This window comes from Caloenas nicobarica, chromosome 2, assembly GCF_036013445.1.
Source record: "Caloenas nicobarica isolate bCalNic1 chromosome 2, bCalNic1.hap1, whole genome shotgun sequence".
NCBI classification, from domain to species: Eukaryota; Metazoa; Chordata; class Aves; order Columbiformes; family Columbidae; genus Caloenas; species Caloenas nicobarica.
This window is the reverse complement of record NC_088246.1, coordinates 124567998-124593011: the sequence shown is the minus strand read 5'-3', so window position 1 is coordinate 124593011 and position 25014 is coordinate 124567998. Positions and strand designations below refer to the sequence as shown.

The window sequence follows — 25014 nt, the reverse complement described above, 5'->3', positions numbered from 1 at the left end:
AAATGATTCTATGATCAATTAAAGCACTTAAGTCATGTGAATATGCACAACCTTTCAAACTCCATTCCCTCTGATACCTGATGCCATGCAGAAACTCAGAGCACCAGTCTTAGATAGTGGATATGTAATCAAAGCACTGATTATCTTTCAAAGCAGGGATTTCGACCTAGGTCTCCCACATCTCTGACAGCTGTTAACAGTTTGCTGTAATAACAAAGGTCACATTTTCCTGGGGTATTTAATCTTACAGCAGCACCTCTGTATTATCTGCAGCCTAGCTGAAGTGAAGCTGGAGTAAAAATTCAGTTATCTTCTCCCACAGTTGTCTTAAGAGTATTTTTGGGATCTCAAGGTGACAGACAAAACTATTATTGAGAGATGAGTGGTTTTGAATGATGTGTAAGACAATGATTTTTCTGATGAAAAAAGGATTTCTTTTTCCAGAAACGTTACAATGCTGCTCTAATAAAGAGCAGTTATTATAATATTATTTCAGTGGCCCCCTCTTAAATTTTTACTCTTTTTAGAGCAGTATTATAGAAACTAGAAGTAGGAACTGGTATTGTAGAAACTAGAGTTTCTTTTCATACAAATAGAATTGTAATTGCGGATCAAATAACTCCCTTGCTACACGTATTTTCTAGCCTCTGCATCATACAACAAAAGAGAACTGAAAACCAGAAAACACAAATGTGCCTGCCTCAATATGTAAGCAGTATACATGACTTGTTTGGGGTATATAAGCAATGGGCATATAAACAATACAAGGAAATTCTGTTTTTTACCTCTTCACATATTAGGTTTATCCAGCTCAAACGACAAGTTTTTTTGCATTGGGGAAAAATATCCTACTGGCAACACTGGAAAAACAAATTAATTGGACAACAGCGCAAACACTGTTACACGAATGCACAACTGAACCATCGCCAAAGTCAGACAGGCAGATGATGTAAATGCAAAAGACAGCCGGTCAGGAAAGCACGACAGGGAAAGATCCGAAAGAGTTTGCAGCCAGTTCTGGCCAAGTTGGTGTCACCCGGAGCTGAGGTCGCAGCTCAGGGCAGCGCTGCAGCGAGTCCGGCGGCAGCAGCCCCGGTGTCCCGAGCCGCGCCGGGTGTCACTGCAACACCCCTTATTTCTTAGATTGATTTTTATTTTATTTTTTTTTTCCTTCTACATAGATCCAGGAAGCCCACCCAAGCCCCCAGGCCGGTCGGCAGCACCGTCACAGCGCTCACAGCGCCACCGCCAAACTGCGAAGCGTCGGAGGAGCGGCGGCGGGCGGGAGCCGGTGCCCAGCGCCCGAGCGCCGTGACGCTGCGGGCCCGCCGGGCGCCCGGGGGAAGCTGGAAACCCTATTTTTTTGCAAGTTGAAGCGGACAGGCGGCCATGAAACACGCTGCCGCAGCAGCGCTGGGACTGACAGCCCCTAGGGACCCTCCCTCAGCCGCCGATCCCGCCCGGTAAATAAGCCCCGCTCGGTAAGTCCCGCTGTGACCCCGCCCCCGCCCGCTCGCGGGGAACGCGCGCCCCCTGGCGGCGCCCGCTGCTCCGCCGCCGGAAGCGCCGCGCGGTGCGTGCCGGACGCGGTCCGGGCGGCTCGCGCGCCCCCGGCGGCCCCCAGTTCCCGCTCCCGGCCCGGCCCGGCCCGGCCCATCCGCCGGCCTCGTTCTCTCCGCGCCTCCCGCTGCCTCCTCCGCTCCAGCCCGGCGGCCGCACCGTGCCCTCCCGCCGCGGGGAGCCGCCCTAGCCTGGCCGCCCCGCGGGCACTCGGCCTCCGCGGGGGCGGCGGACGGAGAAGTAAAACCAGGCCTCGGCAGGGACGCGGGGCTGGAGCCGGAGCCGCCGCTGCCAGGGGAAGGTGAGCGGGCGCCGCCGGGCGGGCTGGGGAGCGCCGGTCGCGGGAGGCGGCTTCCGTCGGTCAGCACCGCGCCTGCGGCCGGACGTTGCGGGACGGGGCGAGGGCAGCGGCGGGAGGCGGGGAGGCCGGGGGGCGGATGTTGTGGGGGTTGCGGGTTGTTGCCGGGCTGCGGTTGTGCCCTTCTTGTCGGAAAAGAGAAACTCGATGCGCCTCCAGCCTCCTGCAGAAGGCACCACCGTCCTGCTGTCACAGGGGCACGAAGAAGCCAGTTCTTGTTTCAAAACCGGGACACAAGCACCCTCTGACTTCAAGGATCTCTCCAGCTGTAGATGCCATCAGCAGGAGTATCCGGCTCCTCCGCCTTTTTTTTTTTTTTTTTTTTTTTTTTTTTTTTTTTTTTTTTTTGGTGTGTGTGTGTGTGTGTGTTTGTGGTGACATTGCTAATTCTGGTAGAAAAACTCTCTGTACCTCACAGATGCAGTGGAAAGCGGTGTATTCCTGTTATCAGGGGCATGTTGTACCTGTTGCTCCTCAGTATCTTTCTAGTTTGGAGATGATCACAGAATCACAGAATGTTAGAGATTGGAAGGGACCTTGAAAGATCATCTAGTCCAATCCTGCCGGAGCAGGAACACCCAGATGAGGTTACACAGGAAGGCGTCCAGGCTGGGTTTGAATGTCTCCAGAGAAGCAGACTCCACAACCTCCCTGGGCAGCCTGTTCCAGTGCTCTGGCACCCTCACCACGAAGATGTTTCTTCTCAAATTTAAATGGAACCTCCTGTGTTCGAGTTTATACCCATTGCCCCTTGTCTTATCATTGGTTGTCATGTTCTCCTGCTTACACTTTTCATATACATGCTGAAATCAGGCTGTGCATGGTTTGCAGCAGTATATGTTGCTTTCCATAATTGTTTTTTCTAGCATGATCAATAGGGCCTCAGTTAACCCCATGTCTGCAGACTACAGCTGAAGACCACTGTTGTAGTTAAGGACTTTTCTGGTTCATATGCTAGAAGTCAGTGAAAGGAATTCTATGTTAACCTTGTTTGCACTTCACTGTCAGCATAAAGCCTTAAGCGTAAGAATAAGTCAGTGTGCGCTATAATTTGTTGAATAAGAAATTGCATCTTTTTCATCAAGTGGAAATATATGTAAGCTGCTCTATTAGGAAGTTAAACTAAAATTAAAAATATTTAGTTTGAACTGCACAACAGGAAATATGTTAGTGGTGTAGTTTAAAATAAGAAGTTCTTATTATGCTCATGTTATAAAAGGATCCTGCCTCTAAGGTGGCTAAGGGTGAGAATAGTACTGCACCCTGTTGTAGGTTTTAGATTTGGATGGTGACAGAGGTCAGAAAACCTCTGGCAGGAGGGCAAGGATAGTCTCTTTGCTTGAATGAGGTCCTAATCAGAGTGACATTGCTGGTGTTTCTAGAAGACAGTGGTGCCTTGTCTTGTAATTTTAACTGATCTGGGCAGGCATAGAGTCGACAGTTGCAAAGTTGGAACAGACCAAAATGACATTATCTGTTATTAGTGTATATGAACTATGTTGGATCTTTATTCAAAGTGGAGCATCCTGTGCTTTCTTTGATCATGGAGACAGAATCTGTCTTCCCTTCTGCACTGCCATTGCCTTTGGTCAGGTGTTCAGTGTGACAGTAACATAAATCACACTTGGGCTTCGATACCGAGTATATGTTTGGACACACCACAGGTGATCAGAACAAATGATGGACTTGTTACAGGGGAGCAAAATTACAGGAGATAAAGGCCCGGGGGAGGCCTTTATCTGGTGGTTGGTAAGTCAAACATGAGTGAAGATGGCTATCTGCATTTTGGGTTACATTAGCAAGGCCATAGCCATTAGACCAAGGAAGTGTTTATGACCCTCTTTTCAGCACTTTTGAGACCACAAGTCTGGTTTAGAGCCCCACATTACAAAAAAGATGCTGATGAACTGAAAGGGGTGCAGAGATGACTGGAGCATGTGGTGTCTGGAGAGGCTGAGGGAGCCGTATGTGTCACCTGGAAAGGGCTTAAAGGGGATCTCACTGCTGCTCTTAATGGGTGGTTAAAGAGAAGGGGGAGTTAGACTCTTCTCAGCAAATGGACAGGAGGCAACAGGCACGAATTGCAGAAGGGGGAGTTCTAACTAGAACAATGAAAAATATTTTCACCACAAAGGTGGTCAGGCACTAGATTAGGGGCCCAAAGAAGCAGTGGGATCTCTGTTCATGGAGACATTACAGACTGGACTTGGCATGGCCCTGAGCAACCTGATCTAACTCAGTCAGTGAGAGGTTGGACAAATCCTGTCCAGTGAGTCCTTCCAATATAAATTATTCCATGATTCTCTTTAAGATGAGGAAAAAATGTTGTTCAGAGTAGAGTTGACTGTCCCTGAGAGAAGGCAGTACTTTAGATGTTACCTCTGTGGCTGGCAGCAAAGAAGATACCGGATTTAATTTCTGTAAAAAGGTTAGTGCATAGATGTGCAAGTAAACTTACAAAACTGCGATGATTGCATTGGAGGTATTACCTCTAACATTACAGGTGAAAGGACAAGTAATATTTTGCAAGGCTGACATGTGCGAACAGGACTTTGAATTTACTTGGTGAGGATTTTGTGTTTGGAGAAACCCATAAACAATTAAAAATATAATAGGTGGAAGAGTATAAATTTAAGTAATCTTTAAAGCCTTATAATTAGCTCAGAGTTTTGAAAAATGATCCTGTGCCGTAACCTATGCTCTATATTATTCTTTACCTAGTAGATAGAACTACTGGAGTAGTCCAGGCATAACAACCTGATAAGTGCTATAGTGTTGAGTGCTACTCCTAAATCCTGCTTGGTCTCACAAGTCGTGTTTCTTGTACTTGCTGTGGGTTCTGGAGTTTGGCTCTGGCAACTGGAATGAGAAAGAGCTTTCTCTTGTGCTCCCAAACACTTGCTCTCTCCCATCCTTTCCTCCTAACTCTCACCCCCAAACACACATGCATGAAATCAGTGAAGTACACGTCACTAAAGCTACATGCTTATACATCGCTGAAGATAAATCAGCTGCTCATCACATTGTCCTCAAGAACATACTGAGGAGCAAAATGTTGTAAGCCTGAATTGGTGGAACAGGCATGGATCGTCAGAGCAAAGTCCTTATCACGAGATCAGCTTTCTTGTTAACAGGAGTTATCTCCAGCCATGTGGGTAGAGGCTGATTTCAAACCAGAAGGAAAAGGAACATCCTTGCTCTATCAAAATAGGAGGAAAAACTGAGACTAGGGAATAAACGAGTTCTGCTGTGGTACAGGTTTCAACACCCCATAGCAAATGTGGAGTAATGTGCCCTGGTGACAGAAGATACAGAGAAGGCAGAATTACTGAATGCCTTCTTTGTCTCTGTGTACTCTGCCAGAGGCTGTCCTGAGGAGCCCCGTACCCCTGAGGCCCCAGAGGAAGGCAGGGCAATGGAGGAGTTTGCCTGAGTTGATGAGGACTGGGTTAGGGAGCATTTAAGCAATCTGGACATCCATAAATCCATGGGTCCAGATGGGATGCACCCACGGGTGCTGAGGGAGCTGGCTGAAGTCGTTGCTGGACCACTCTCTATGATCTTTGCCAAGTCTTGGGAAATGAGAGAGGTGCCTGAGGACTGGAGGAAAGCAAATGTCACTCTGGTCTTCAAAAAGGGCAAGAAGGAGGACCCAGGTAACTATAGACGGGTCAGCCTCACCTCCATCCCTGGGAAGGTGATGGAACACCTTATCCTTCGTGCCATCTTAAGGCATATAAAGGAAAAGAGGGTCATTAGAGACAGTCAGCATGGCTTCACCAAGGGGAAGTTGTGCTTGACCAACCTCATAGCCTTTTATGAAGACATAACAAGGTGGACTGATGATGGCAGAGCAGTGGATGTGGTCTACCTTGACTTCAGTAAAGCATTTGACACCGTCTCCCACAGCATCCTCACAGCTAAACTGAGGAAGTGTGGATTGGACGATCAGGTAGTGAGGTGGACTGTGAACTGGCTGAAGGAAAGAAGCCAGAGAGTCGTGGTCAATGGGGCGGAGTCTGGTTGGAGGCCTGTATCTAGTGGAGTGCCTCAAGGGTCAGTACTGGGGCCAGTATTAATTAATATATCCATCAACGACTTGGATGAGGGAATTGAGTGTACTATCAGCAAGTTTGCTGATGACACCAAGCTGGGAGGAGTGGCTGACACGCCAGAAGGCCGTGCTGCAATCCAGCGAGATCTGGACAGGCTGGAGAGTTGGGCAGGGAAAAATTTAATGAAATATAACAAGGGAAAATGTAGAGTCTTACATCTGGGCAGGAACAACCCCAGGTTCCAGTATAGGTTGAGGAATGACCTATTAGAGATCAGTGTAGGGGAAAGGGACCTGGGGGTCCTGGTGGACAGCAGGATGACCATGAGCCAGCACTGTGCCCTTGTGGCCAAGAAGGCCAATGGCATCCTGGGGTGTTTTAGAAGGGAGGTGGTTAGTAGGTCGAGAGAGGTTCTCCTTCCCCTCTACTCTGCCCAGGTGAGACCACATCTGGAATATTGTGTCCAGTTCTGGGCCCCTCAGTTCAAGAAGGACAGGGAACTGCTGGAGAGAGTCCATCGTAGGGCGATGAAGGTGATTAAGGGAGTGGAGCATCTCCCTTATGAGGAGAGGCTGAGGGAGCTGGGTCTCTTTAGCTTGGAGAAGAGGAGACTGAGGGGTGACCTCATTAATGTTGATAAATATGTAAAGGGTGAGTGTCACGAGGATGGAGCCAGGCTCTTCTCAGTGTCAACGAAGAGTAAGACAAGAGATAATGGGTACAAGCTGGAACACAAGAGGTTCCACTTAAATTTGAGAAGAAACTTCTTCACAGTGAGGGTGCCAGAGCACTGGAACAGGCTGCCCAGGGGGGTTGTGGAGTCTCCTTCTCTGGAGACATTCAAAACCCACCTGGATGCCTTCCTGTGTAACCTCACCTAGGTGTTCCTGCTCCGGCGGGGGGATTGGACTAGATGATCTTTCAAGGTCCCTTCCAATCCCTAACATTCTGTGATTCTGTGTAAACCAGATCTGCTTCATAATTTTGTTGTCACTGGGGTTCTGATAGTATTAACAAAGTTGTCTTCTGAATTTCAGTCACTTGTTTCTCACAAAAACAGACCAGGAGTAAAGGAGTGATAGACATATGTCTGTCTAGGCATAGGAGCTCTGCAATCATACATGCCGTAAGTCACATTTTAATTAAAAAATGAAAGCAAAACAAAACACAACCCCAAGCTTAGATTCTTTCAGAAATCACTGTTCTTAATTTTTTTCCTTCTACAAGCCTAAACTGTAGTTGCAATTTTTTTTTTTCTTGGTCTTGAGTAACTGTCAACTTCAAGTCTTGACCAAAACTTTTCTAGAGTAAGGTAAATTCTTTTCCCTGAGGTATTATTTATGTTGTGCTAGAACTGTAGCTAAGATACCCAAGCATACATGTTGTCTCATGTTTGTAAGATTAAGTGAATAGCAGGTTTTCCCTTAAATTGTACACAGCTAAGAAAAAGGTGTTGTTGCAGAATTATAGAAAACCTGAAATATCAGCCCAGAGAGGTCTGACCCTGAAACTTCTTAGGAGCTGGTATGGGAGAAGGGTGATTCTTACACATAGACACAGTAAATCTGGAGCTGTTAAACTTTTTAGAGGACTTTTTGTGATCTTTTTTCCTCGTCCTTTCTGCTGCCTCTCTGTGTTGTGCTCCTGGACTTGGCATTTAACTCTCTGTGAATGTTCAGGTCTCCAAGGGAGTGAGACTTGCCTATTTGGGACCATCTTCTTCCTGCGTCATCGTGTGCTTGTGGTTAGTGGAAGTGTTCAGTGGGTTTTTTATAGCACTGGATTTGGGTTTGTGCTGTTTCCTGTTGTAGTAAGTGCTTGGGAGAAGGTTTTGAGTGTACTGTGTATTGTGTAGAACAGTAAAATAGACTAATCAGTACAGCTTTCTGAAAATCAAAAATACAGTGTAAATTGGTATTGGTAACAGTATAAATGTTCTGAATCTGCTTACATTGAACAGTTTTTAATGAGATAAAATCTTCGCCTGAAGTTAAGCAATTGCACTATCTCAATTAGAATTATCAGCATTTACACTACAGAAAAGAAAGGACTGAAAAAATCAAGTAAGAGTTTTGCTGCATGAACCCTTATGTTTCTAATAGATGTTGCCGGGATGTGGGGTATATGGTATGTGGATAAAATGCATCAGAGAAGTTTGTTGTATGAGCAAACAGTATAAGCAGGTCTATCTTTTTTGAGGATTTATTAATCTACCTTTTTTTTTTTTTTTTTTTAAATTAAACAGGAGATGATAGGCGGAAATGAATCCTGTGTTGCTGGACCGATACCTGTGTCCTACTTAAGCTGCCTGACTTACATTCTGGGAGAATGGACTGGTGTGGAGCACATTGAAGATTATCTGAGTTATGCAGTCTACCTTTCGTGGGTGCTTTTTCCACTTGCAGTAGTTTTTCTACTTCCGGGAGTTATCGTAATCCTCTTCTACACTTCAATTCTCCTTCTTCATATTTATAAAAGGAAGAATGAACTAAGGGAAGCTTATTCCAGTGATTTTTGGGCTGGTGCACGACAAATGGTGGCTACCCTATGGGATGGGCATGGAAGAATATGGCATGGTAAGCGAGATCTGACTTTTCATTAAAAACTGTTGAAGCCCTTATTCCTGGCTTTACCTTTCAGGATTATCAATATATATCTGATTGTTGCTGCTGTTGCATGAAATCTAAAATTCAGGCCAATTTTTTTTTCTGTTTTATCAATGACTACCAGTGGTGCTTCAGTCATTGTAGACTTGGGATAAAAAAAAGCCATTCAGATGTATTTGGATGTAAATTTTTTTGTCTTATGTTTTTATTCCTTTGCTGCTACAAAATGAGATCTTTCATCCAGTTGAATATATGCAATTTTTTTTTCTTTTTTTCTTTTTATAACTACTCCTAGGTTTCCTTATTCCAGGAGGACCTGAAATGATTGCTATGTTAAAAATTAGATCAATTAACTGACTCTGAAAAAATATAGTATAAGAACACTGGAAGTTAAATGCCAGTTCCCTGATAGCTGGTATGTCAGCACATTAGCATAATTTGATTGTGCTTAACCAGTCTTTTACATATAATGCCAAATGATGGCTAAAAAGAGCACTTAGTGTCAGTTCACTTGCTAGTTGCTACTTCCAATTGACTTTAGAGCCACAGACTGTTACAAAACCCTACTTTTAAAATTTTCTATCTATGCATTTTTGACAACTTTCTCTAGTAGAATGTCAAAACTAAGGGCTCTGTTCCTTGTCCTTCTACTATTATTTCTTTTATAAAGACAGACTTAATAAATGATTTGGCTTTTCTTTCTAAGGAAATCATAAGCCTCTTTCAGAACCATTCAGTCGAGATGCAGCTAAAGGAGAAAGAGATGTTTAAGAGCAATTTACATAAAGAACAAATCCTTCTTGAAAATCATCTCTATTTGTTCTCTAGTCAAAGAGAAGCGGGTTTTCAAGGCACTGATAACCAGATGGTGCAGCGGCTTTATCAGATAGGCTTTGTAGGACTGAGATGTAACTTTAAAATCTAGGGAAGTACACTAGATCAAAATCAACAGCTATATCAAAGACCTTAAAATGCTCACTTCACAATAAAAAGCTATTTACTTTTTTTTTTATAAGAAAACCATTTTTAAGGCCTTTGCTCTTTTCATCCATATAACTTTTTCTTTTTATGAGGTCTAACTTTTTATTTGCATAGAAAAGATTCTTATGCAGTCCCTCATAGACAGCTGTGACTTTTTTCTGCCCTGCCAGCTGTTGCATGTTCTCTATATGCTTCTCTTGCTAAAGAATGAAATGTTTTGTGTTTTTTTTTCTCCTACTTGATTGTTTAATATATCATAGAAAGAACTCTTCATCCTGAAATCTCACAGCATCAGAGAAAAAACAAACAAACAAACCAACAAACCAAAAAACAAAAGAGTCCTAGAACCAAAAAGCCCCAAACCCAAAACTGGTGTGTGAGACCTGTAACTTTATATATATTGTGCAAATGCTAGATGTAGGTATCATTGCGGCTATCATTGGCTGGCCTGATTAACTTTGGAAGAAGTGAGAGGGTTTGGGTGATGAGTTTATTTTGTTTGTTTGTTTATTTTTTTTTAAAAAACCACAAGATACTGTAACAATAATGCTCAATATTAACTGAATATGTTCTAAACTGATGCGTTTTCATATTTTGTGTTAACTAAATATATTCTGCACTGTTAACTTAATTAGAAACGTAAGTTCAGTAAGAAACTTGTGTGTGTTTATGTGTGTTTCAATTAAGCACATAAAGCCCTAAATAGTTTTAGTACTTACTGATGGAAAAATGGAGCAGGTATAGCTTTGAGAGAAATAACAAAGATAAGCCTCATGCCCTGGAGTAAAAGGAGACAAGTAATTGGATGTTGTCATGTCAAATCTTCTTAAACAGTTACTGGTCACAATGAACTTAAAGGTAAATAATAGCTTGAAATAGTTGTATTTCACCACTGCTATTCAATCCTTATTTTGATTTCTCTTGAATGATTGATTTAGAGGACTTCTGCAGCCTTGAAGACAGTGAACTGAAAAAATAAGGAAAAATTGGACAATAGTTCAAGACAGTATGACCAGGTCTTTTGTTCTCAGGGTTTTTTTGTTGTTGTTTCTTTAAATGTGGCTCTTTTGCTTTAAATGAAAGTTGTATTTCCTATGAAAGCAACTTAGTAAATGCAGCAAGTTACCTTTTGACTTTTTAGCAGTTACTTTGCTCTTACCACTTCTCAATAGCTGTGGTTTCAGCTTGCCAACTTGCTGTGAGTTAGTTTCTTTGGGATAGAATTGTATCAGGCTTTGACATCTGTTATGCCTTTAACACCTAACAGGTTATGAACTTCATGGTACTGGAAACATTCCTGAAGGACCAGGGCTTATTGTGTTTTATCATGGAGCTACTCCTGCTGACTATATCTATTTCATGGCTAGACTTCTTATACAAAAGAAGAGATACTGCCACGTAGTAGCTGATCATTTCGTCTTTGGAGTACCAGGTAACATACTTTCATTGTAAACAATCAGTTTGAGAACTCTAATTTTATTTTTTTTTTTTACAGTGCAAATAATAAAAATTGCACCATGGGAATACCGCTCTAGGAACAGGCATTCAGACAAACTTAATGAAAGTGTTGAAGTACAGCTGTGTCTAACATGTTCTTTACAAACAGGAATGAGTTTATGAGACTGGCCTGTGCAAGGATGGGTCATACTCCTGATTGGGCAACACCTTCCAGTGACTCTAAGGTGTTTACAAACAGAGGAGGAGATCATGAGAGAAACAGTTGTCTCTGTATTAAGTGATAGTGGAGACTTCAAGTAGATGTTGGTGTGTCTTGTGGTGTCTTTTTTTTTTTAATTATTATTAATATAGGCAGTATGACCTGATTGAGAAATAAACTTGTTTGGAAGCAATGCCCTTAAAGTTGGCAATATTGGTCTGAGACAATGTATTTTCATCTCCTACCCAGTTGAGTATGGTAGGCAGTGGAACCTGTCCTGAAGAAGACTGTTCCAAGTAGAGTCTTTTTTGGAGGACAGCTGTAGAAGAGTCCAACAACTTTGCACAAAACATGAGGTGAAGCATGAAGAAAATGAAAAATATGTTTAGTGCAGGATTTTTGCTGATTGATGAAATTAATTGCATGAGGGATTTGGTTTTTGTGTGTGTGAAATACGTTAGTACCCAATTATTTTTCCAAGTTCAATTTGTGACTAAAAACCTCATAATTAATTTTATGAATTTACAGGAGTGTTCTGTAGTGTACTGATGCTTTTAGTGGAAACAATTCTTATCAGAAAACTGTCCTTTTGCCAGTATGGTTTTATTTCAGCATTAATCCCTGAAAACTGAACTTTTTCATACTGATAACAGCATGGCTTTGCCTCTGCAACTGCTTTTACCAACAGACTAGGGTTTTTCCGTTGATTATCAAATATTTTGCATACAGCTGACTAACATAACCTATTTTGTAATTTAGATTTCATTCTGTATTATATCTCTTAATGCTTATGCACAGATTTATAAAATGGGAGATAATTTTGTTTTTCTCCATTTCTACTTTAAAATAGAGTTCTAAGTATGAATACACTTTTGAGTCCTCCAAGTATCATTTGGTAGCATTGCAGAAACATCTGGCTGAATGGCTAGTCTCGAAGAATTGGGTTCAGCAGTAGAACATCTCGCTAGCAGTTTTTTTCTGGGTTTCTACAAGCATTCCTTGGGGACCAATACTGGGACCAGTGCTGCTTAATGTTTATATTGCACACCTGGATGAGGTCTGGAGTGTGCTTGCAGGAAGTTCGCTGATGATAACAAACTGGGGGAGCAGTTGATAGACTGAGGGTTAGAGCTGGTATTGAGAGCACCTTCACAGAAATGATCTGGCAGAAACATCACAAAGTTCAGCAAAAGCAAATGTGAAGTTGTGCATCTGGGATGGAGCAATCCCATGCGACAGTACTCTGGGTAGAAAGTGGCTCTGCAGGAAAGAACTTGGGCGCTCTAGTGGACAAAAAGTTGAACGTAAGTCAGCAGCATGTCCATGCAGCAAAGAAGGTGAACTGTAGTTTAAAAAAAGCTGAGCTTTTCCTAGCATGTGTGTAGCCAGCAGGTTGAGTGAAGAGATTTTTTTTCCCTTGGCTTGGCACCTGTGCAAGCACATCTTGCAATGTGGTGTCCAGTTTTGGACTCTCCAGTACAAGGCAGACATTGACAAACTAGTGCATGTGATGATGGGGGGATGGAGCACACAATGTGTGAGGAGAGCTTGAGAGAACTGAGTTTGTTTGGTCTGTACCAGATAAGTGAGGGGAAGAGATTACTGCTGTCTTCAGTGACCTAACAGGAGGGTGCAGAGAAGAGGGAGTCAGATGCTTCTCACAGGTACATAGTGACAGAGTGAGAAGCAACAAAGACAAGTTGCGACACAGGAAATTTTGATTAGATGTGTGGAAAGGTATTTTACCATGAGAGTGATGAGACATCTGAACAGATTGTCTAGACAAGTTGGGGAATCTCTGTCCCTGGAGACTTTCAAAACTCCGCTGGGTGAGGCCCTGAGCAGCCTGATCTAGTTGGACCTGCTTTGAGTGGGAGGCTGGTCTAGAATGGTCTTCAGAGGTACTTTCTAACCTACATAATTCTCTGGTTCTGTGAATGAATTAAGGCTATTCAGGGAAGGGAAGCCCAAAGAGCCCAGATACTGTTCTAGATTGTGTTTCAAAATCTGCACAATAATCTATGACTGGCAACCCAGATAGATGCCGCTTCTCTTGCGAATCAAACCAGAAAGACTGCTGTAATTTTATCCTAGTACTAAGACTGCCCAATCTTGATTAAGTCTGCAGATTAAATTGGATGCCTTTTCAGAAGATATTTTTAGGTAACCAAAAGTTATGCTCAGTGCAGTAGAAATGGAGGGGTGGGTTTGGGGAGTCTATAGGCTGTTAGACATGCTTGGGTTAGACAATTTAATGATCCGTCTGTTTTTATGATCATCGAATCTACAGTGAGCAGCTGTGAGGAACAGCTTGTCCCATGAATCTGAATTTTGGGTCCACGCCAGTATGCCATTGCCAGTACACTTTGCATTGGGCACTGCTGTCCTGAATTCATGCCAATTAGCTGGAATGTGTTTGTAAAATGTTGCTGTGCTTCCTATGGGATGTATGAGACTGTAAGGGGTCAAACATGCCTCTCCCTACTGCTCAGTTTTCAAGCATCGGTATGGACACAATATTGTGGAAAACAGGAGAAGAGTGTGCTGGGGCAAAGGGCAGAGTCCAGGTTGGACTGTGGAATAAAATCAGTTTTGGGCTTCTTGGTATTTTGAAAAGTTAGCATCCTTTCATGGAAGGCTGAAAAACTCTGTTTAGATAATTTGGGAGTTGGTTTTTTTTTTAAAGTGGAAAAATAGATTCTTTGTTCCTTTTGTGCAGCAGCCAGGTACTACCCTGCCATTTCTTCTGACTCCATGATGACCTTTGCCTTGGGCACAGAGTTGCCTGACTGTCCCTTCAGGGCCACTGCACTAGGTCCTCTCTCTCTGCTGCTCTAATGGAACCAGGTTCTTTTTTGCTACTGGAGCAGAGATATTGATAGCAATGTATGATCTGCTGCCTGGGCTATGATGTACAGCTCAGAGTGTAAGGTTTATACTAAAAGTCAAGAGGGGAAATATGGCTGAGAAATTTTGTGAAGACTTGAAACCCCACCCCACAACTATTCTGTATCACAAGTTTTTGCCTGTATTCTGTCTGTATTCTGTCCTTTTTTTCTGACCTCTGAATGGGACAAACTCATGGTGTTGCTCTACCACACACACCCTGCCTCCCCCTCCCCTTCACCAGCATGTCCAATGCAGAAAGGAAAACTCTCTTCACAGCTTCTGCTTCCTTGGAGTCTCTTTTCCTGCTCAGCTCAACTCTTCTTGTGACCAATTTGTGGCTCTCCTGAACTCACTGACAGAAAGGGCTTAGAGACAGGCAGCTTCCTACCCACCAGCTACATTCCAGAGAGCTTTAATTAGTTTGGGAGTGTAAAACTTTGTAAAGACCAGCTATTTAAGATCCGCCCCCCGCCCCCCCCAAAAAAACCCCCAAAAAACCAAAACCAAAACACCAGAGAGAAATTAAATTATTTTAGGAAAACTCTATTTTAGGTGTCCTCTGTGCACATGCTACCGGATGAAGAATGTGAGCGTCACCTGCAGCCTGTGAGACACGCACAGCAGAATGTGAGACAGGTGTAACACAGCTTGTGTTCTGTTGTCATGTTTACAAACAGATCCAGATTGTGTGTAGATATAAATCATGAGTAATTATACTCCCACCAACTACAATGGCTAGTTAGAGATCAGAGGTTAGTTAAGATTAAACTAATGATATGCTGGCTCATGCCCTCCTTCTCAAGCCCTTAGTTTATGTGGGCTGTAAGAGAAGACATCTCTGTCTTCTTAACTGTGTTTGGACTCTTCTTCAGTGTGTGTGTGTATATATAACAAATGTGTAGTCATAGTAATTACCACTCATTTTTTAACTTCAGTTTAACAAATGAAGATCTGTTATTGAGGGGCAAACTTGACTAGAACAGTTCTGTGTCCCTTTTTATGGCTGATAAAGTTGTTTGCCTCAGTGGGAAACTTCAAGAAAGAGAAGTAATCTTTGCTGTACTGCTCAGTCATCTGAAGTTCCAATTTTGGTATGCAGTACTCATAAACACTATATAGATCTAAAATTTATCAAACCAAGTGAACATGATCGACTTCCTGCAAATACAGCTTTATGCTAGTTATGTTCTTTCACATTAGACTAGTTGTATAAATTGATTTGGTATGTGCCCATTTGATGCTCGTAAGCAAATTTTTGATGTTCTGCTGTTTCTTGAAGAGCAGGGTCAGTATGACATTTAAAATTAGAGATGACATGAGGACTTCATGTAACTTTACAGTTTAAAACTTCAGGAAATGAAAAATCTTAAACCTCAGATGAATAAACCCAATCCAGGCTTGCCAGATGCCTCTTTGTGTGAAAGGCCATCCAGGTACTCACAGGCAGAACCGGGCAGTCGATTCCTGCAGTGGTTTGTATCACAGAGAATGCCGCATTTTCCTTGCCATTCTCCTTCCTGTGCTGCTCTTTGTTTGCCAAAGTTAACAAAACAAAAAACCACAACAATTTGCTGGTATTTTCTCTTGTTGCAGTTTATTAGAACTGTGCTACATTTGAAAAGTAGAGCTTGGGCAAGGAGATGGTGCCCTGGGGCTGACTGAACAACTCCTTTGAAGGGATGCATGAAAGATGGCACAGAGTGCTTGCCAGTTTTTTCCATTTTAGTCCTGATTATGAGATAGCACATGACTTTACTATGACAAAAAGCCACTGAAAACCCTAAATCTTCAACTTCTTAGACCAAAATTTATAAGCAGCTCTTAATGCTCTAGTCCCTCTGGAAACATCTTTGATTTGGGGTTACAAGTTATTAGGCAAGTAAGTTTTAGCCATTATGTTCTGCGTGGGTAGTATGAATTAGCACTTTCTGAATTATTATTATCTTACCCTACAGGTTTTAAAATATTACTTGATACACATGGAGTTATGCATGGACCAAAAGAAGAATGTGTCAGTGCTCTGAAGAAGGGCTGTCTGTTAGCCATTGCCCCAGGTGGAGTTCGGGAAGCACTCTTTAGTGATGAAACGTATAATATTATCTGGGGTAATCGAAAGGGCTTTGCTCAGGTGGCCATTGATGCAAAAGTGGTAAGTATGACAGACCCCAGAAGAGAAGCAAGGAAGGCTAACTTATTAGTACTTTCTTCCAGGGAAAGCTGTTTTTATTTTAATGTGTTTGGTGTTATGCTGCTGAGTGTCGTAAATATGGTCTATTTGCTCTTATAACTACATTTCAAGACTCTTTTTGTTCCTTTCAATAAGAAGGCTTTGGAGTTAGCTAGGAATAGTGTTGTCAGGAAATCCACAGTTTAAAAGAATGGGAGATGAATTCCAGAGCTGTTTCTACATCACAAGCTTGTGCTGTTTTACACATGCCTGGTCAGGGTCGTGATGGCTCAACCTCTGACCAGAATGGTTGGGAAGCTGCCATACATCAGCATTTCTGTTTCCCCTGTCACTGAAATATACTGTGAGCCAGCACGGTATAGACTCACTGGCACTATGTACTGTATTGGCATTTTTGTGGTAGTGAGGGGTGTCTAGGGCATGCAGCAGCAGCAGAAGATGCTGTTCAATAGTGTGAACTGTTTCTCTTCACTTTTAATATATATAGCATTGTGCTTGGTCAGCAGGCAGATAATTATTCATATGGGACCATCTGTGAAAGGTGCATAGGTGTATGATATGTTTAAATTGGACCTGCTTTCACAGTCCCTCTCATTCTATATTTGTACTTGAAAAATGTGTGCATATGTCCCTAGGTCTACATAAACCTAATTTGAAAGTAAGTCTCACACCAAGAGTTTTATATTCAGGTATTTGTCTCAGAGAGACTAGTTAAATCTCTGGAATTTATACAAAAATAGAATACTTTTAAGACCCAATTTCAAGTGTATGTCACTTTTCTCAGGAGGAAATAGCACAGTTTAAACAGGATATTTTCAACAGACTTAGATTTTACTAGCATATTGTAATAGCATATGAAAAGCCATACTTGAGATTCAACTATGGTTGTACTACTTATATTTATTTTATTGAATATATGTTAAGTTCCCTTTGTGCACCTATGAAGACCTTACAGATCCTTTCCCCCAAAAGACCCTTGAGAGATGCAGTAGAATAGGAATAATGACAGAGAAAAGGGAAAGTGGGGAAAAGATCTTTATTTAAATTAAAGATGAATTTCAAGTCACCTTTAATCATGAACATAACTCCTCATGGAAAGAAAAACATGTCTAAAATATCAGAAAAATATGTCTAAAACTGGGATGTTCAGCTTCTTGAGGTTGTCTTATTTCAGCAGTTTGTTTGTCAGAATATTTGCCAAAAAACCAACTTCATACATGCAAAAATCTCTACCTGTGTGTCCAAAGTAAAATGTTCCAAGTAAGATGATTCTAAGGGGAAGAAATTTGTTATCATTCACTTTGGGCAACTGCACTTCTTTGTATTCTCTATAGTTGCAGTGGATTATTTACAGACTTTTTTTTTCCTAAAAAACAACTTGATACCTGTCTGAAAAGTTTCACTTACTAGCTCTTCTCCATGCTTGTTTAAAAATTTTGAAAGAATCTGAATGCTTGAAAATCCCATAGAGAGTTCTGTATTTCTGATGATGTTGTTGTGTACAGTGAGTACATACTATAAAATGACATTAAAAACCTTCATGTAGTAGTTGACCCTCTCCCAGTTCTTGTAAATCTTGACAGCTGTTTGCAAGTTCAGAAACAGCAATAAAACTGTGAAATATTAACACCATTACAAATATTCATCAGCAGAAATAAATGATATGTTTATTGAGTATGACATGTCATGTGTGAAGCAATACAGTTGGCATAGCAGAGGTGAATCAGATGAGTTTAAGGTCCCAATCCCATGAATTCTTCCCTTTGAGCTTAACTACAAATTAGGCAAGAGGTTAAACTACTTAAGTCATGAATGTACAAACCCTGCTAGACAAGGGGAGGCCAAATGCTCTATAGGTTCTGAAATCCTGCACTGCTTTGGGAAAATGGATTTGCTGAAACAGTGACTCACTGAAATCTCATTATGTTCTCCAGCCTGAAACCTCATGGCAGAAGGTGTCAGAAGAACTTAGGAATCCTCGTTTTGCTCTCTATATGTCATTGTCTGACAAACACTTCTGAAAGTAGTTTGCTTGTTTGGTTTAAGTGAGGTACAAGTTTTTTAGATAGTGCTATCTTCATTAAATTCTTAATTATTTTTTTTTCCCTCCTAGCCCATCATTCCTATGTTTACACAAAATGTTCGAGAAGGCGTTAGGACATTAGGAGGAATAAGTAAGATATTTTCTATTTTTTTGTAGTTTATTTTTCCATATGTGTTTAGCCTATTTGTGTAGAAATAATCCCCACATAAATTCGAGATTTGACACAGCCTTGTTTCTGGAGGTTTACTCTCCAGTAGAGTTCAGAGATGTTATTAGGATTTAATATCAGCATTAGTTGTGGTATTGGCTCGTCAAAGTTACTCTCCACATAACAAAGCGCCTTCACAAAAGCAGTAGAAGAAAGGAAAAAGGAGCCAAAAAAAGGCAAATAGATTTAGAGTACCATTTTTCTCTGCTTATTCTGCTAGGCCAGCTCTAGGTTTTCTGCAGTCTGCTAAGAAGCAAAATGAACAGGGGTTTACAACTGACATGTAATTTCTCTAAATGTCTTCCTCAAGCTCTGATCTTACACCTCTACCTGGACTTAAACTTCAAATAGTTTGAAATCTATTTAATTTGTGGTTGGTTTACTGTTCAGCACTAGACCTGTGGTTCCTCACAAAACCTTGCATTTGCCCGCACTCTTTCCTCATCTTTTTGGGACTTCCAACCAGCATATGAATAGATGGATGTATGTCTGAAGCATCCACCTCTGGAATGATTAGAGGCCCACATCTCTGCTGATCTGCTAGTGTTAAACCCCCTTTTTTAATATTCTTCAACTTGCTATCTAGCAGAAAGAGCCTAAACAGTCTCCTCCATGTCACGTGTTCTGCCTCAAGTATGGCATCATCATCTTCATCAGAGGACTGCAGGGGAAAATGGTTCTGTTTCTCTCCCCTTCTAATTGAAAGCTGTATATTGCATGGAGAAAGCCAAGGCATCAGATGTAGACATGCAGAATAATTCAGGTTTTCAGGTTGTACAAATAATTTTCAGGTTGTACAAAAATAAACTGCAATTAATTGTTGCTGTGTTCAGGAGAATCTTCCCAAACAAGCAGAAATTTAAGACCAAATCATTCATGTTACTTGTATTTTACAGCAGAGGTGCAAGAGGAATTTAATTCTGTTGATCGCTGGAGGTGTTACTTCAATTTCAATAGTTTTGGAATATTCTTTGTTCTTATAGATTGTGTACAGAAAGTTCCACACCTTGGTCAGTAAGGTTTTTGTTATGCCAACACCTCAGTTAAAGGAATTTCTTGTGTAAAACTGAGAGAGAGAATATGAGCACCCATTCTGCAAGGAATCTGTCCTGGGTGCGTTTGGGTGAGATGCTTAGAAGGTGGCATGTGGGGAAGACAATGTGTTCTCTTGGAGCTGATTGGAATACCTTCTTTCTCTCTTTTCATATTGTTTCGCTGCAGCCAGTGTGTGATCTGAAAGAGCAATTCAGTATTGTAGCACAACTGTCCTTTAGGCAGATAAGACTATTTCTGATCCTCCAGCCCTCAGCAGGACTGAACAGAACAGTCTTCCAATACTAGAGTCTTATGCTATGTAAAATTAGCCAAATGTAACCTGTATTATGTAGCATTCCCTTCCTCTCCAGAGATGCAGCTACTGGGCTTTTCTCCTCTTCTTCCTTCTCTTTGCAGCTGCTCTTTGGAGGAGTGGTTTCACACCAAGTTAGAGTGGAAACAAGTTTGACGTTGGTGTTAATGCAGCTTTTAGGAAATGAAAGTCAAGGGTGGAATAGCACTTGAGGTGACACCTTGTTTGAGAATCTGGGTCAGGGGATGGATTAATTACCAAGCCAGTTTCAGTTTTAAGATATACTGGGGGAAAAAAATAAAACAACTTCGCAGAATAATCTCAATCTCTCTTTCTCTTTTTTTTTTCCTCATCTCCTCCCCATCACCCCTTCTTCTGCTTTCCCCCTTTCTCCTAATTTTTTTCACATTAGAAATATTTAGGTCACTGTATGAATATACGAGATTGCCAATAGTTCCTTTCTACGGTGGGTTTCCAGTCAAGCTTCGTACATTTATCGGAGAACCCATTCCATATGAACCAAATATAACTGCTGAGGAACTAACTGCAAAGGTAAGATAGATATGCATATATATATTTAAAACATCGACTGTTCTGATAGAAGACACTGTAATATTGTTATCAAGTGATTTCTGCCTTGGAGCTACTTATGGAAGTTGGTGGAATCATGGTAAGCTTTGGACTTGCTTAACTCTGAATGCCCTTCTTAGTTGCTATTTTTTTATTACTACACCTTGCAGATGTTCTGGGCCTTTTAAAGTCACTACTGCAGCCTTTATTTGCTCTGAGAAACAACTTGCTTTAGGGACTCAAGAAGTTCAGTCAGATAAGACTGCTCTGGGTTGATAAAGTCATAAGCACTTCACCCAGAAGCAGCGTTCTCTTTTTTGATCTTTTCAGAAAGATACTAATGAAGACTTTCAAATATAGCAAATCTGTATTCACAAACTGTTGAAAATCCATACAATAAAAAAGTAAGGTAAATCATCTTGCTGCTTTTTATAGTTTGTTTCTGTTTCTATTTCTATTTCCTCCAACTTCTCACCCAACTAATTAAGTTTTGAATGTTCCTGTAGTTCAAATTCAGGTGGTTTATAGAAAGGGCTGTTGGGTCCTTATGTTCATTCAGTTTATTAATAGATTTCACAGTGTAGAGATAAAACAGTTAAGTGATGGAGCAGTCAGATAGAGAGGGCTGAAAAGGCCACGTTTGAAAGCTCTGCAGATGGTCACTTTTAGCACTCTGAAAACTTCATTTGAGAGAGATTTTTCTCTTTGACCATGTAGGTGTCACTTGAGTTGTCTCTCCTCATCTGTTTACCCTCTGATTAGGTCTCTGCAAAATGATGTCTTAAAATGTTTGTCTGTATCATCTTATGCCCTGGTTGTGGAAGACTCATTGTTTCTTTTTGGGGTTCAGTCTGACAGGGCTTCAGAACTGGTGGACTTCAGGAGAGAATGTGTGTTTAAATGACTTTCAAACATGCTTTGGCGTCTTATATTTGTGCCAACCCTCACTTGCTTCTAACTGAAGTGCAAATTCTGCTAGATAAGGCCTCTGGAATGTGAATCCCCTAGAATCCTAGTTAATTAGAGGGATTTTAATGTTTGACTTCACGTTTCAGGCTATGGCACAGTATGCATTTTCCTGTTACAGATAGAAAAAACTAAGCTCACAGTTTTCACCTGATAGAAATTTTAGATCTGTAGAGAGACCTAGGACCAGATCTATGAAGAGATGTGGGCAGGAACCTTCTTCTCCCAGGACTTAACAGTTAATCATGTATTTCCTACAAATGGTGAGAGCTTGTACCAAGAATCAGTTTTCCTCTTGCTGACCACTGGTTTACAAAGGCAGAGAGTTCCCTGTTCTGCCTCTGGCCTTAAGAATTCAGTCATCTGTGCTTCTGTAGGCAGCACCAGAAGGTTACGGCATGTCCTCGCCATAGCTTTTGCATATTGCCCTGGTTTTGAATGTTCCCCGTAGAGCTTTTATATAAGAATGGCTGCTCTTAATTCTTGGCCTGCTGCATTTTTGAGTGAAAGTGAATGCTGCTGTCACATGCAGTATTTTAGGTGTGATCTAAACGTGCTTTACAAGACCAGCTCCTTTAGGGGGCTCGGGTGCAGGGATAATTACTGTGTACAATCCGAATGCGCCGAGATGCAATCATGTTTCCAGGGCTACTTCTGAGCGTGTGCAGGAGCAAAGTTCTTGCGTACTGGAAGAGCATTACTGATGCAAACCTGGCCACAGGCAGAAGTTTCTGAGTTGGAGTAGAGCACGCAGGCACTGGCATGCTTTGTAGATCCAGGTCTCTTCATTTATTTACTCCCTCGTCCTTTTACTTTTGTAGAAGCGATACTTTTGTGTATCACTAACAGAGCTTGTGAACACAGCTTCCAGAGATAAAAGGTACTATTACTAGTTTGTTGGTCTCTTTCTTGACAGCGGTCCCCCAAGCACACTCTGTGGGTTTAAATATGGAAAAATAGTCTTTTGAGCTTGCAGTAATTCTGCGACTTTTAAAAGGATGAAAAACAGTCTAGGAATTCTGTTGATGTATGAACAATATAAAGAGGACTTAATCTGACCAAAAACTTTTCTCCTTCCTTACAGACAAAAGCAGCACTCCAAGCTCTAATAGAAAAACATCAGAAAATACCAGGAAATATATTTAGAGCTTTAATGGAACGATTTCAAACACAAAAGAAAGAAGATTAAAGTCTTCTGAAGAAACTACTGTTTAGTTACAATTTTCTTAAAGTCATATTTGTGACTTATCCATTCTTCTAATAATAGGTTTTGAATACTGTCCTAATGATATTGCTGTATAACTTAAAATATAAGACACTTTCCCTCACCCTTCCCCCTGTCCAGTATCAAGCTCAGGAACCCAAACTTAAATAATTTGTAATGGTACAAAGCTTAGTTTTTGATAAATACATTCCTACCCTGAAAGTGGTTTTTGATGTGTGTTTTTTTTGTTTCTTTTTGGATTAAGTGACACTGTAAGTCTTCATGTACATGATCTCGTCTTTTTTTTTTTTTTTTTTTGTTTCCCCCATCTCATGGTTGCTTTAATCTGAATGTCAGACCTGCTGTAGAGCTAGAGTCTTACTGCCTTGATTGTCATCACTGGAACTAGGTTTTGCAGGCCAGATTCCAGATTAATGTCATACAGCATTTATGAAAACTTTCTTTAGGTTGTTACTCTCATGCTGCTGGAAAACAGTCAGCCTTCTGGGACCTGCAGAACTTCTAGCTATGCCTGCAAAACCTGCTGTGGAAAGTGTTTAGTTTTACTGAGTGAGCTCAGAGGGAGGTTGAAGGAGCGAAAATTGATTAGAGAACTGCAGTGAACCAAGGAAATTTGTTATGGGAACCACTCTGATGCAGTGAGTGCGAACTCTACAGCACAGCTGCTGTTCCAAGATGAGCCATTTTGGATATCTGCCCTTGAGCAGAGTCTCGTCCCATATACTTCTCAGTGAATCTGCAAATTCTCCTTTGACGGAATGAGCCAAGCGTTTACATTTTAAGAAGTGGAAATGAGAGTACTGTTTAGTAACATGAGCTCATAAAGCTTTATTTTGAAGGTAAGGAAAAAATGAGTACAACACTCTTTTAAAAAATGGTAGTTCTTTTGAAAAACAGGATAGACATTCCCACATACCTTTTAAACCTACCATGTATGTAAACTGTTAAATGTCCATATTCTTCAAACTTAGTTATTTATGTAACTTCTTAAATTGGGGTTGAGACAGAAATCCCATATACTTTCCCTAACTGAAAACAATTGAATGAACAGGAAAGAGTTGCAGGATTGGGCTTTTGTGCAATTACAGTAAATTATAGTAGTATATTTTTTCTGAACTAAAGCCTATACTTTTATTGTCCAAATAGGAAATATCTTAAATATTTCTTCTGATTGTCAGCAAGTTTAATCTACAGTTCTTAAGTTAACATCTGGGAGCTCTTTAGTTTTGGGATGAGGACAAATTCCTTAAGGAAAGGCAAAAAGAGGTTTTTGCTGTATTACATGCTCTCCTTTCACTGTTGTTGGGATTTGACCTTTTCTTAAAAACAAACAAACAAACAACCCACAAAAACCCCCACAACAATGAAAAATCCCCAACTTTTGAAAGAGCAGCTATATTCAATTTAACATCCATTCCTTCCACCATTTAAGCACATGCTTTGTTTTATACCCTTTTAAGTGTAAATTAATGTAATTACATAAGTGCATGTGGGTGACACCCTGTGTTAGAAAAATATCACTTTATGGGAAAGAGTCTATAAATTATGATTTACAAAAAGCAAAAAGTTTACTTATTTTATGGTGTTATATCAAAAGCATTTTATGTGGTGTTGAATTATATTTTTTAAAGTTGGGAAAGAACCATGTTACATAAAAGCAAATGCTTATTCTGAAGTTTTTTAAATGACTTGGGTTTTATTTGAAGGCAAGATCGGGTTCTTTTTCATTTATTGGAATGTTTTTGAAAAATAGTATGTTAACACAGTACGTCATTAAAAGTGATAATGCCAAATTCCTACAGCAGATTATAACTTAAGTATGACTTTGTTTTTACTGTCCATCTTAAGGGTGGTGTACATCAGTCTATATTGTGAAATTCTCAAAGGCAGCTCAACATACTTTGTGTTGAGGTTGCATATGTGTAAAAGAAAACTCAGTCTAAAAGGTTCTGTTATACATGAAGAGACCTTTGTGATCTGAGATTTTGTAAAATCATTTTACTAAGTATGTGGGCTGTTTGATGCAGTTTTGTCCCTTTAAGTATTCAAAGATTAGTATAAAAAATGAAGGGCAGTATTGGTACTCTTTAAATCTTCATTTTTGTATAGACCTTTCATATTTATTTCTATATATAAACTAATGTATAGAAGACACCTTTCAAATAAAATTGACAACTGGAACAGGCTTCTGAAGTTTTGTGTTGTGTTTGAACTAAATGAAATTATCCATGGCTTGCCCTGCTGAACCTTCAGTGGTTTTGGGCAGCACGTAATAGCCCTAAGAAGCTGTTCTTGCCTAGCGTCTGAATGAGGGGTGGAAGGATCAAAGTCCCAGAAAGAATGAACTGAAGGAAAAATA

At 40.9% G+C, this 25014-nt stretch overlaps 1 protein-coding gene across 1 annotated transcript; it reads left to right on the top strand.

The window, feature by feature from the left end:
- Positions 1 to 1713: 1713 nt before the first annotated feature.
- Positions 1714 to 24760, top strand: LOC135985306 (DGAT1/2-independent enzyme synthesizing storage lipids-like). Its single transcript, XM_065628457.1, has 7 exons — positions 1714 to 1861; positions 8219 to 8549; positions 10828 to 10992; positions 16062 to 16255; positions 18408 to 18468; positions 20307 to 20446; positions 22515 to 24760. Exons 2-7 carry the CDS (start codon positions 8222 to 8224, stop codon positions 22617 to 22619), a joined length of 993 nt encoding a protein of 330 aa, XP_065484529.1. The 5' UTR covers positions 1714 to 1861; positions 8219 to 8221; the 3' UTR covers positions 22620 to 24760.
- Positions 24761 to 25014: the final 254 nt, after the last annotated feature.